This window comes from Euwallacea similis, chromosome 16, assembly GCF_039881205.1.
Source record: "Euwallacea similis isolate ESF13 chromosome 16, ESF131.1, whole genome shotgun sequence".
Lineage (NCBI taxonomy): Eukaryota > Metazoa > Arthropoda > Insecta > Coleoptera > Curculionidae > Euwallacea > Euwallacea similis.
In genome coordinates this window covers 1,026,766-1,041,603 of record NC_089624.1, presented here as the reverse complement: position 1 = coordinate 1,041,603, position 14,838 = coordinate 1,026,766, and the positions used below count along the sequence as shown (strand labels likewise).

At 34.9% G+C, this 14,838-nt stretch overlaps 1 protein-coding gene across 1 annotated transcript in view; it reads right to left on the bottom strand.

The window, feature by feature from the left end:
* The window catches only part of LOC136413910 (uncharacterized), a 47,744-nt gene that overhangs the window by 6,573 nt on the left and 26,333 nt on the right, over positions 1–14,838 (bottom strand). The window contains exons 2-5 of the mRNA XM_066397672.1: positions 14,157–14,365; positions 11,543–11,678; positions 5,284–5,417; positions 21–219 (exon numbers count right to left, since the gene is read on the bottom strand). Of these exons, the coding sequence (XP_066253769.1) occupies positions 21–219; positions 5,284–5,417; positions 11,543–11,678; positions 14,157–14,365 (678 nt within the window). The remainder of the gene's footprint in view (positions 1–20; positions 220–5,283; positions 5,418–11,542; positions 11,679–14,156; positions 14,366–14,838) is intronic.

Genomic DNA, 14,838 nt, shown 5'->3' with positions numbered 1-14,838 from the left:
TGCAATAAAAACGAACTTACCTCGAGCCGGAATGGGATCCTTAACGTTGCTTAAAATGATGTTCGTATCTTGCTCATATAAATCTGCAATTTTAGCCACGCACTTTAGAGTTAACTGGCCGTTGAGGTAATGAGATGAGGATAACCGTAACTCCAAAAAGGATTCAGTGCTGAAGAGGTCTTTGTGGGGGAACTTTCGAGTTTCGCATTTTTCACCCATCTGAAATTGATAAAATTATAATCAGTTTGGCAGGGATGTTCGGTTTTTGATTAAAAGGGGATCAGTGATTACGTAGAAATTATGTTAAAATATTTAGTTTTTAGCCCCCAAGATCTCGATAGACGCTAAGCAGCAAATCTCCTACGCAGACATACGGGCGTCTCCGTAAGCCCTGATACGTATACGTATTAACCCCACCGCAAAAGAGAACCAATCTCCTAACTATATTGGTGCCCTCGAGGTTTTCTAACGAATACGTATGTATGTATATCCAGCCCAGTAACAATGTCTAGATCCTACCAGTATTTACCACAACTCTGGAGGTTGGACCTTATTTCATATTACCATAATGTAAAACACGAAAGCATATTATTTGTAAAGTTATTTACCATCCGCTTGAGTGCAGTCATTTCTAGGCTACTCTCACCATATAAGGGTGCATTGTCTCAAAAAGCTTGGGGAATTAGTATGCCAGCTAAGCTGCCCTTACCAACCTACAACCTCAGTAAAGTCAAAAAATTAATAACGTATATTTTACGACGCTTGTATAGGAAAGTTTGAACTCGATACTTTATCTATGATTTATCGCATGTTTCTCGAGACTGTTTTCCTTCGTATCGTCAATCGGTATAGCAGTGCAGTCGATATAACGAAAATTTATAGGAGTGTGTCTGATGTCTATAACCTATAAAATTTACGGGAGCAGCCTTAGCAGGGCAAGCATAAGTGGCAATAACGTTTTAAGTTTGAGGATACATTTTTCAGGTATTGATCCCTGAAGTTGGCACATGAGATAGATTTTACAGATTCAGGTTTGTGGGTAGTTACAGAGATAGGGCTTTCATTTTATGAGTTACTCGATTTTTGCAGCACATTTCAAGTATTTTTAATTAAAACAAATTAGATAATCTGAGATTAAAAAGAAAATTCGATGATGCTTCATTAGAGAGAACGGATACTTCGATTTCTAATGTCTTTGAACTTGTCAGGCTCTCAGCTTTTCAAATAATTGTATTCTTCGCTAAAACCTGGGAACAACGAACAAACGCAAAATTTTATAAAAAAAAAAAAATTCAAATACATTCTTTATGCTTTGAAAACTCTTGCACATAACTGTGTCATTTGCCTTACAAGTATTGATCCAAGTTGGGAGTTGCTCAAACTATTTAAGACCAAGTCTCCACCAGTACAACTGATTTGATTCTGTACTTTACACACTTTTCTATAGAAATGTTTGCTTTCTAAAAATATCCTTCCGAGAGAGTTCTAGATTGAAACAGTTTCCACAACAAACTAAATTGTCTGAGTGCAGGTTTTGACTGCTCGTTTGTTCTTGCCCACAAATGACCAATTTTTCCATTGCAACACTTCGATAACATTTTTCGCTTTGGAAACCAATTTGTTGTTAGCGAAGTAGTGAGTTGGGAGTGACATTAGATAATACGTCTGTGCATGTATGTATCAAAAAGATATCGTCGAACGATTAATCAGTTTTGTTTTTGACAATCAAGCGTAAAAAATTCTTTTGCGTTTCCAATGGAAAGTATAATAGCTGTTTATGTGTTGAGAGCGATCATGGAAATATTTCAGGGGGCGATAGTACTATGCAAAATAATAAAAAAATGCTAATAAATCTAGAGGCAAAAACGCACCATTTTCGATATACAGGGTGGCAAAATTTCTTTTTTTTTATATTTGAAAAAAAATCTCATACGTGGAAAAAACGAAAATGTATATGGAAGATGGTGCGTTTTTAATCATGGATCCATTAGCATTTTTTTATTACTTTACAGAGTACAATTGCCCTCTAAAATATCTTCATGACGATATGTTCCACCCTATAGAAGAAAGAGTTTTCATAAATTTGGAAAACTGTAGGTAACAAGATTTTAATATATTCCACTTTCATTGGGCTGAGTTGCTGAACGTGCCAATCTTCCACTAGTAATATCATTTTTCATCGCTTTCTTTGTTTTTCTTATGACAAAACACAATTTCGTTTTTATGAAGCTCTTAGCTAATACCCCTTGCCAAAGTGATCTATTGCCATTAGCATCGACGTGTATTCACCTGGTAGTTCTCCCAAAAGTTGAGAGCAAACCTACTCATAATCAATTTTAAATCCTTGCCCTTTGCGCTTTTAATAGGTCAGTATAATTTGGTTCACGTAATTGGCCACTGAGTAACAATTTTCAAGACGGATAAGCATTAAACCTAAAAATGGTTAATACACATGCAAAACCCGGAATCATCAAAGAGCTTTTTAAACGTGGCCAAAACTTCCTGTGCTGTTTTTGCCACTTTTACATGGGTGAATTAACTGGGATCAAGAGTAAGGACTAATTAGCTTTGGCTCGGGATGCCTTCTCTGTATCCGCCTCTGTTCCATTAATACACCCACTAAACCCTTCTAAAACGAAATAATTTTCGACTGCGAAAGCCCAATCATTATAGTTTTCTCGACCAAACAGCCTTGGCACAGCGGCCATATTATAATAATTATTGCCGTTCTTCTACAAGCTGATGTATATTATATAAAAAGGGATTCATATAGAATTAAATTACACTTAAATATCATAGAATTGTTGGAAATAGTCATATAATTACGCATATAAAATTTCACACCAATTAAACCATTTTATGGGAAAAAATCCAAAAGAAAAATCAAAAGCTTCATGAACGCGCGAAATGCTCTCGAAATAGTGCGACGTCACAAAGCGGTATGCTCTACTATAATCAGATAATAATTGGGCCGGTTTTACTAGTTTATATAGTCTTTCTATTACCTAGAACAAATCTTGTTGAAAAACTATTACTGCAAGAAAAAGTACTCTTTTTAGGAAATACGAAATAATTGATTGATTCAAAACATTTAAAGATATCCACAAGTCAGAAATAAAAATAAAAAACGGGCCACTATAATCAATAGTAGAAATATACTTTAAGTTTAGTCTAGACAAGTTCGCACCGATTCAAATTAAGCATTACAAGATACTCATAATACTATTACACATTAAAAGTTGATAAGTGAAAACTGAGATAAGTGAAAACTGATTCACACTATAAAATGCATTACGTGCTTGAAATGTTCGAAGTTTTAATTGCTTATCGCTGGTGCAGAATCGGCGAATAAAATTGATATCATTATTTTTTTACAGATAAAGTGACAGTTTTTTAAATCAAATCCGATAACTCAGCAGTTTTGTTACTGGTTACCTGATAAACGAAGGAAAAATCTCACTAGTTGTACAAAACTATGTATTTTTTAACTCGTTATATGAATTGCTCTTTCTACACAGCTCGGCATATTGTTTGATTTGCAACTTAAATTAAACTTTGGCATTTAAAATTTCGTATAATGTCTTCATCAAGGATCACTTGGTTTAATTAATTAACTAAATTGCTTGGAAAATTGAAAACGTCATTTGTGAAAATGCTTTGATTTGGAAGTTTAAGGTGGCTACAACTTTCGAGGCACTTTTCGAATTTTTGCATTAACGATCGTGTATTTATTTTTGGTCATAGAGTCTACCCATGGCTGCTGAGCAATTTATTTTGGTCAAAGCGGTATGGGAGATTTGCTTCATATCATTATTTTTCCATAAGGGTTGCTTTACAACGCCAACGAAAATAAAGTAATAAATTTATCGTGTAGCACATAATTAGAAAAGGTTTTTGTGTTTCATCTGAAAATGGAAAAATCAAAATTGTCACAAGAAAAATAAATATTGATGATGGGTTCATAAAATCGAAACGTTGTTTTCAAATTTTAACTTCGCAAGTGTACTCCATACAAAAATATGCTTAAGAAAAGTTATTTATCACAACTATTTTGGTTATCTCAAAATTGTACAAGAATCTGAGCACCTAGGACCGCTTCGTTTTTTCCGTTATTTTTCTAACAGAATTGCCTACAACTGCTTTAAACGACCTCATAACTCTTATAGTTGCCGAGATCTCATCGGCCAACTCGACCACACTATAGTATACAAATGAAGATATACATATGCGACTTGAACAACTTTGACAAAAGTTATTCTAAAAAAATTAGCGCATTAGTTTAAATATTTCGTCTTCTCTAAAATTTGGGAAAAATCTAGATCCTCATAAGTTTTATGACATCGATTTCCATCAATATGTTCATTTCTTATATTACCTACGCTAACCAGTATGACTGACCATGGCTAGTGGGAATAGCACTAGCTTTACACGTATTTAGATGTAATGTGACAAGTATATTGAAAAGTATCGATAAAGTTGTGGGTTATATACACGAGTGCAATTTGAGATGAATAAAGTACGACTACACGTAGTGCACGAGTGCGTTTTTCTGATGCAGAATGCATGACTGCACATTGTTCTAAAATTGTCTAGAATTTTCGATGCACGACTTATATTTAGAGGAGAATTTCATGACCCAAATCATATTTATTTGTGACTCCTTTGTAAATTTTTTTAATCCTAGAGACAAAACTTTCATCGCTATAAAATTTCTATCAATGTCTATTGCTTTGGTTACAACTGTTAGTTAATAATGAAATTCTGGCATTTGAATCTGAAGTGAATGAAATTCTCAAAATATTTGGCTTTTGTTACTTTTGCTCGACTTTGCGTCCAACTTACTCAATAACAAAAAACATGAATATTTAGTAGGTGATAGAGTAAACTTATCTCTTTCTAGGCTGTTTATGTATTTACATCTCATTGAGGTCCGTTAAAGAAGCGAAAAATACAATGTATTGTTTGAGGTTGAGGTTTAGACCTAAACTTCTTTCAGTAATTTCCCTTGAACGTTTTGTCTAAGTTATTTTATTCAGTGTGAGGAACTTTGTACAAAATAACAGCGATAGTGTTTCTTATTCAGTAAGTTTCAATTGTATAACAGTGCAATCTGCAGTTACACAAGAAATGCTGTTTATTTAGCGATCAAAAGAAACTCAATAACTCTGGCCACATAAAGACGACCCATCTGAAATCCGGAAACTCGTGGGCTGTTTTTCCCTCAGAGCGACCCTGATACACAAGTAATTTATAGAAACTTTGAAATCTGTTGCCAGTACTTACCACGATATTATTTAATATAAAGGTAAGGGTGGCAGCTGGTCTCGATTGCGGTGAACTACAGTTTGCTCTCAACATATCCCCGTCCTCGTAGAAACTTTTATCCGTAGTTAGACTTGGAGGGCTTTTCGGTAAAACTGTAACAAAGTGTATAATTTATTATGTTATGCTCAAGGTGTCGGAAAGTTTGCGCGTTTAACGACAAAATTTTATGGCCGGAAGGAAATTCTAATAGGTATTGACGAAAGTAATTTCGCCTACGGAACTTTATCCACTTGTATGTGAATCCCGTTCAGAGAAGAATAATAATTCATTTTCAATATCAGGACTGTGATGGTGCGCAGGATTTCTGAATCTTGTAAATTTTTGAATCTGAAAATTATCCAACATTAAACGACATTTTTTGTTGCAAAAAGGAAAACATCGCTGAATAGAATGAAATTCTAATCAAACAACGAAATCGGAGAAATGTCCACGTAACGCAAAGCTCAGAGCCACCATCGAAACTGGGAATATTAAACGCATGGTCTGGCATGCAGATATCAGACAGCAATGCAACGCTGAATTCATTTACAAGGGACCAAATTTAATAATGGATGGGAATGTGAATTTTTGCGTTTGCGAATCCATCGTCCGTGTCGAGCAAAAGCTAACAGCCAATGCAATGGAAAAAATTATTTTTTTAACTGTTATTAAACTGATAGATAGTCAGGGTTTCGAGTATTGAGTTTCCAATCGAACTTTTCAGCAAATAGAGCAAGGGATCTTGTCAATAACGAAGTTACATTACGTGCAGAACCAATGAAATTTTTAGTAATTTCCCCATTTTGGGTAGAAATCGACCATGAATCATAAAATCCGACGAACATTACAACAATCCTGTAATAACCGTAATAAACCGTTGCAGTCTAAACTTGCTAAATCTGTATCTTCAAAAGTACATTATCCAGTGCTAGTCTTAAAATGGCTGCGTTTCCTCTAGCTAGCCAAGTTAAAAGGGTAATCCCATTAAGACATTTTACTGGTTGATGCAATAAAAGCTTTTTTCAATTTCGATTTCACAATTTACAGAAATGCATACTTTTGTGGGAGACGGGTAAGGTTCTGCGAGAGAAAAAGCGAGGGCCCGTAATATAACACGAATCACAAAACATAGCAAATTTTCCGTTTCCTTTATTTCACGTTAGGCGATGAACAAATCCCAATTTAAACGAACATATTGCCAGAAATTCAAACTGCTATTCTACAACAACCATTGAGAAGGAGAAAAACAGAAACAATTACTTCGATGGCTAATGTTTCTGCCTGAATTGAATTGTACGGTATTTTGCGATTTTACTGTTAAAGGGTGATTAAGTACCTCAAAAGAAGTTGAGTAAACCAAAAGTGCCGTAATATAAGTTGCATAATAGAATAGGTAAGGGTAAACTTACATCAATCAACCCTAAAACAACCCAATTGGCCTCACTATAAAATATACTATTTTAAATTTCGTTCAGCTATTTTTCATATTGTATGCTATTCATCTCGATTTCTTCATTTCATGTTAGTTCATTGCGCTCAACTTTTTGCCACGGTATTAAAGTTTCTAAATTCCATCAAATTCAAAATCCAATTATAGTGGAAATAAAAACTTGCGTCAACGAGTTCACATTATAAATGTGAGTGAAGCGACGAAGCTGCATTTGACCTATGTAAATTCTGTCAATCGATTTCACCACACCTACCTAGTTCTTTTACCTTGATACTGTATTATTCACTTCCTAGTTATATTAAAATGATAACAGTGAGAGAGCTGTTAGCCAGGAAAAAATTCAGTCATATAATTAGTCGAATGAGAGTTTTAAGAAAGATAAAAGTACCTTGCCAAAAGTGGTAAACGTTTGCACTAACCTAGCTCTAAAATTAATTTGCATAAATTTAAACGAAACAACCGTAAAACAAACCCTCATCAATTTTTGTGCTAGTAAAGTCAGGGAACACTTCAGAAATAAAACACCCTTCTTCCAGCGTAAATTAATTACAGAACTTCTTAAATAAAAGTAATTTCTCTTCATGGCTAGAGAATAGAACACAGGAACTTTTTTAAATTCTCCTCCAACTTCTTAGCGTCCTTTCTAAAAGGTGCGAATCTGTGCTTTTATGGTTACCACATTTCTGAAGTTGGAGGTAGTGAATTCCCTATTATAACACGGAGAGGTTACTTTTCAGCATTCCATTGATTCACGCAAGGCAATAATGAAAAGTGTTTTTATAAAATTTTTTAATTTATATCTTTTAATATAATAAATAATAACTGCAACGTCAACTTTAATTTTAAAAGTATCTTTCACGTTTTTAATGGTCTCATAACTCATTTTTATGGCCATTTTTGGTTTGCGCAGCTTGAATGTTAAATTTCAAAATAATGCCATTTAAACTGCATAAAGTTATTATAATTATGCTAATATAACCTCTATTCGAAAGAAGATTCTGTCATTGGATGATCAATTAACTAAAAAAGGCGTAAAAATCAACTTCTTGCGGAATTAGATTGAAAATAAGACACATTTTCTAACTGTTAGAAAAAAATGATCGGTACTTAGCATTAAAATTATAATAAAAGCTCTATATCAGAGTATCTTGCTAGAACAGATAAGGATAAAATAACGACTAAGAATTTTCTTGTTGCAATAAATTATAATAGCGGTATCGACTAAAGAGGTCGGCTTCAGATGAATGCCTTTTCAATAGATATAGAAGTAGATAGATAGCCTGCAATATTCGTTAGAGGTTTGGAAAATGCTTTTAGGCACTCCAGGAGTGCAATTATGTTCAACTTTGCTACCGCAACAGCGTAACTTTCACCTCATGTTTTTAGATGGATTTGAGAGATTTCAATCTTCTGACCTCCTGAAGTAAACCACAATACCTATCGTTCTTGCATCCATTTTGTAGCGATCTGATCTAATAAATACCACCATCAATTTTTAACGTGAATATAGTAGCACGGAGTTTCGCAATACCCACTAAAAACTCTTTTCACTCGCCCTCACCGGAGTCTACGTTACTTCGTATGGTGAAAGGGCTTTCTCATTTCAGGGCTTAATTTTTGTGATTAAACTTCAAAATATGAGATCATCGTCTCACATCCTCCACTTCCCTGTCATCACCGACCGAAAAAAAAAAATGTCTCTTTATTATGCTAATGACGCTAAGACATTATTCTGGTTATCCAGTAGTTTCCGTTTCTTAAATTTATTCTCGCTAATTAGCCTGTAGATTTGAAAGTTTTTAAGTTTTTACAAGACTATACGGTACACCACAAGTTTTGGTTACACCATTTCTTATATCAATACGGCAGAAACGTACAGGTAATCTTAACATAGACCACAGATAACACCTCAGCGTATCAGTTTGAGTTACCTACGTATATAATTAAGCCAGTTCTGGGAGTTGCAAGTGGGATTATACAGAGAGCACTACAGACTAGAGCTGAACGTGTTGGTGCTTTCACGCGCTCGATTCGACACTCCAAATTTTCTTACGCAGGATTTCTCGTTAAAATACGATGCAAATTCCGGTACATTCGACCTTCAAGATTTTTCAAAAAATTTTATGCATCCATTAATTTATCCCCCTTGTGAGCCATCATTTTCATCATGGTGCGGGAAAGTCGGGTAAATACAAAAATTGTATCGAACTGTTATCTGTCGTCATCAATTAAGCCGCCTCTAATCTCCGCAGAAAAACTCGTGTGTTTCCAGAAACGCTTGTGTAGCTTTATCGATCAATTTTGGGTGAAAAAAGTAACAAAATTTCCAGAGGTTTTTTGTTCGACTTCAATTTTAAGTAATTTCTAGGAATTTTAGAGGTAACGCATTAGAGAACTACTCGATAGACTAGACTTGTAACGTTTTGATGAAGCTGGATGTAGTACGGCATCTCTAACGGAAAACTCACAATGTTGTCTTAAAATAAAATTTCCGTAATTTTCCGAACTTGCAGAGTTTGATTTTTCACGACCAGGATTTCTTCGAGTCTAGACAGCCCAGCAGGGCCCTGTCCCTTGTTATTACGCAAAACGATCAAAGCGTTTATAATAACGGACCTATTTCGACTAAAATCGAGCAATGCAAGCACAACATTTCGCAACTTTGAGAGCTTCTCACAATTTCCCCGTTTGATCTATTTCACATCCCTCTCTCGATTATTCGAGATTCGTCGCGGTTAATCGACATTTGCAACTTGCACTGGATTGACAATCAAATGAAATTCCTACACCACTGCTTTGGCCCCCCTCGTCGAATTAGCTGCGAATAGACATTATGAGAACGCCTATACATTTCTCTTTCGAGTGAGTCCTGGCCGTACCTCACAGTGCAGACAATGTGGAAATTATGCTCAATCAGATGATCAAATACACATCAAATTTCAATCGCTTTTCAGTTCAACATCAAATAAAACTCATTTATAATCATACGATTTGATGGGATTTGATAACAGGTCAAAGGTTAAATGTAATTGTGACGTCCTTTTTATGGTAAAGGCTCAGGTGGCGTAATGCACCTGGATTAAATCTACGATTCCTGTAAATCTCGGGCGCTACCCTTTGTATTAAGCGTCAAAGGGACCGCTATAGGCCGCAATTTTGGACAGTGGAGAAACCCTAGGGTTCAGTGGATAAGATGGAAACAACGAGGTGGCAAACAATGGGTTTATTAGGAATAAATAATTAGGAAATACAAACGGAATTAATAAACATAATATGCAAGAAGAAACGTATTACCGAATCCAATTAAACACTGGACGAATAGAAAAATGGAGGAGTGAGTGACAGAGATTAATTAATTAGTCTGGTTAAGAACGGTAACGTAAGAATCTAATATTAATGAATAGAACAGGGCAGCACAAATATCAGATAATGAGTCAGAGGCAAAGGGATAACGGACGGGATGTAGCCCGTTACTCCTTGTTTCTAGGGTCGGTAATTTCCCAGGATATTGGAAATGAATTACTTATTAATTGAATCTAACGTTTAACGAAATTGATTACAACCTCTGGACTCCTCAGCAGAAAGATTTTGTTTTTTGGTTTGGAAAGGAAGATACAGCTGATTTTGGTCTTCTAGTCTCGGAAAGCCGAGAATTCCCGGTCGGACCTTGGATTGCGCGAAGGCTATCTTATGACGACATGGCGTCTGCAACTTTAGTAAACATAGAACATAATAAAAAATAAGAACTGAATATCTCTTAGACCACTGAAAATCTTACCCTTATTTGTAAAACTCTTTTTCAGGGAATTAGTTATATGATCATCTCTAAAAGTATCTTCCTCTCGTCATAGAGCATTATGTACAGGTCTTGCTATCAAGCAAAGCGTACGGAAATAGCGAACACGAATCGTGCGTTTAGCCTGGATTCCTCATTTTTGTACATTCCACCTATTCTTGGGGGATACAAAAATGAAGGAAACTAATAATGTACAATTTCATAACCCTAAAGTCACACCAATGCCAAAATTGTTTCCGACAAACGCATGTTGAAACTCTCCACATAACTGAAAAATCGAACGCTGAAAATCCATTGTCGTATTCCTCCCGAACATATCAAAAGCGCTTTTTAACACTTGCCAACCTTTTATGGCGCAATATTCTTGGATTTGAAATACTCCGTCATGGAAATCATATTCTGTCTACTAACGATCCGACTTTCATAATAAACTGCCTGCGATTTTCCTAAGCTTTCTGCCCTTTGTAATATTTTTCCCGAATACGAACGAAATTTCAATTTCTGCCCACTTAAGCACACATTTTTCGAGCGAGTAAAATCTGTTCGCGAGATATTTGTTCCATTCATTTATTTGATATTTCCGAAAGGCATTTCGATAGTTAATAATGTTATGGTGAATTCGGGCACCTGCACTAGCCCATATGCCATATGGGCGTCGAAAAATATTTATGTCTATTTGGCATGTTACCAAGTACCATTAGACGACAGGAACAGACGAAAACGTTGGCCCTATTGGTGCACTCGGTATGCACTGGTGGGGTGTCCGAATTCGCCATTAAAAATTCCAGTGAGCCTTTCAATGCGCCAAGAGTCTTGAAAAATGTTACTTTAGTTGTCGTTAAATTTTAAAAAAAGAGTTTAATTTTTTTTAAATTGCTGTACTCTAACTCTCCTATTATTTTTCATTTTTGCATACCAGACCAAACAAAATTGTATATTTTCTGGTATTTAAAATGTTTGTGGCAATTTTATATCTTCACCGATTTACTTACCAACAACCACCATATCTTTGACTGCGGTAATGGCGGAGAAGGCGGGCTCATCCGTGGTTACTTCACAGCTGAAATTCCCAGATAAACTGAAACCGATGTTTCGTAGGACCACTTGGTGTTCATTGGATTCGCTCTCCTGAAATTTACAAATTAATTGTCAATTCGCCAGCTATTTCGATAATTCCGAGCTTTCAATGATGTATCGCTTAATTATTAGGGGCTTCGAGCGCTGAGGCATTTTGTACACTTTGAAGTAGCAATGCTATCGTCATTAGGGCTAAATTTATTGATGTAATAGCGATGATACTATTTCTTAATTGAAACGAAATTTTCTTTATAAAATCGATAGCGTATTTTGGATGAAATTGTTGTTCGAAATTGTTTGTTGATTTCATCGCATGAATTTGACTAGTTATTGTATGTGGTATATTCTATATTTGCAGGCCCTTTGAAATTCAAATTTATTTTATCCGCCTTGATGTACTCCTAAAATTTCATACTATATGCTGCTAAGTAATATGGTCAGCAACTCAAGCGAAAATATCCCAACGGCGTTAATTCAGAAATTACTTTATCAAGGAGATTATCAATTATGGAAATCTCATTCAATGCGCTTCATGTGTAACCCGTCACTAACCTCAAATTGAATTTACAATTTCCATTAACGAAAGGGGCGTTTCCAAATTGGGCTAGGACATTTTAATATCCCGTTCCCCACCTTCTCATCTGGGACCTGGAGCAGAGATACACCTCCATTGGTTTATTACATGTCAGGGAGACTTGATGCTCAAAATTCGAATTTGATTTGAAACCCTTGGTGTATCGAATTCAAATTTACAAACCGTTTTGGAACTTAGACCGTTTAGAACTTAAGTTTCTTAATTGTCAGGTTACGGTATTGTTAAATGTAAATTAAACGTAAATTTATCGTTTTGCCAGAACCCACCACAGGTACCTACACTAATAATTACGTAATCATAGCGGTTGTATGATTCTTCGCCTCCAATTAAATTAAAACTCACTTTGGAGAACACCGCTGGCTTAGCTTATTGTACAAATTGGTTAAGGAACAAACAGTAAACATTTTCAAATTAAAACGAAAGTCTAAGAACAATTTATTATTTCCATGTAGCAGTTATGTCTTTGTTCATTTGGGAAAACTTAAGGCTTCAACTAGAACTTCTACACTTTTTGACTCAACTTAAACTAATTATAAAGTTGTGAATATAGTTAAAGGAATTTTCAGTCGGTAGGAACTTCAATTATAACTCTTACAAAATACATACAGTAATTAACGCGGTTTCAATAAATGATGTGTTGTACTCATATTAACGACACCAACTCACATGGAAATGGTATTTGTCGGCGTAGGTATATTTTACTTCATAATTCTACGGAAATGGGAAAGATGAAAATATCCGCTGAGGTTGAGCGCGGTCATGTTTATTTATTACCTCTCGAAGGCAGCATTCATTCAAGCATGATAGCATTTTAATTTAGAGTATTCCTCCGAACTTAATTAAAATAGAAAACTTTTGTGATGACTGATTAATTTGCCATCAAATGTGATAAATAAGATAATACGACAAAAACAGAAATCAATATCTTAGGATGAAGCAAAATGCTGAGCACATCTATGTATTATAAGAATTCTATGTAATTGTGTTGGATTTTTAGTTATTTTTAAGCCAGATACAAAAGGAACAGTTTATTCAGGTCCTCTTCTCACCTGATCAAACTAATAGAGGAATAGATTAATTTATTGTTCGGTAGTCGCTTTTATTGTAACATGATATCTTCAGTTGGGATCTTCATCTTGAAAATAGTGGGGAATATATTATTTAAATCCCCACTTACCGAAAGACTAAGGTTCAAAAAGTAGGAAAATTACTAATTTGTGAATCATATTATTTATTATGTTCTTTTGTATTTGATGTAGTTAACACATTGTTGTTGTGGACCAGGTACTGTTAATTTCCCAGAATTCTCTAAGAGATAATGCAAAAAAAAACTTATACACCCATCTGACATAAACATGAATAAATCGAAATAAAATAGAAATAATAATGAAATAATAAAAAATAAATATAAGAACCCTGTACTTCTATCCAGACTTTTCTGGCTACGACTTGGAACACGCTAGAACTTACAATCCATCTAGCTTCACTTTCGTTGGTAATCTCCATTCTTGTGAAAAAAAAAAACTTACGACATACGTAGGAACGTTTACTTATTTCAAAATAATATGAAATTTAATAGTTTGGACACAAATAAGTGAAAACATATATATTAATTAAAACGCAAATAATTATTCATGGCAAACCACCGAATTTCCTACACATCAGCCATTACTTTTGCAGCTAGTGCTAATGAATTGATAAAATTAAAAAATAAAAGGCCTCTTAGAATCAATATTTAAAGCTTTTTCTTGGAAGCGATAAAGTGTGATTTACGCTTGATTGTGGAAAAAGTAAAGTGGTCGGTATTGATTTGTTCCAGAAATTTAAGAAGCATATGTTATGCTAATTGCTTAGAATAAATTTACTGCCTCCTCTTTCCTCTAGTTGATATTATTTTCATTTTGTGTGTTACCTAAAGGAATGTGTGTACTTACGTCGACATTCAATCCTTCCACATTAAATATTTTGGTGCAGGGAGATTCGTTGGGAGTGTAGCGATAAAATTCAAACTGACCCCTGTACCATTTAACCGTGTAAAGTGGCTCACTTTCTAAATCATAGCTGCAGCGCAAAGTACTTTCTTTTCCGTACTCCACCACCTTTGGTTCAATATCCAAATCCACATCTTTTAAGCTCCAAATGCCTGAAACGAAAGAAATTTCGATATTAAAGGGGTCGAACTGTAAGATACATTAATTACACTATGGAGATTTTCACTAATGGTAGATACAATGATCTATATATGTATATAATACTTAGGGACGTAAATTTTACTAATTTCCGGAAATTTTCTCCTCAATTAATGAAAAGTATGGCGGGAAAAGTGAAATATGTCATTTGGACAAATCCCAAAAACAAGTACAAATGCCGAGGGTTGAAAAAGGGCATTTTATGCGACAGTTTAATATCATTCGCAAGGATATTTAATTAGAATTACAGACAGCAGCAAAGTGTGGGCAATATATTCAGAAACATGGAATATGAATTACCTCCGGTTCCCCAGACATTTTTGGTATGTTTATCTTTGCCCTCGATTTCTCGCTTAATATACTCCCCTGTCATTTGTTCTACGACTGAATCTGAGATGCCTCGTTATTCTAAGGGAATTTGTTTGTT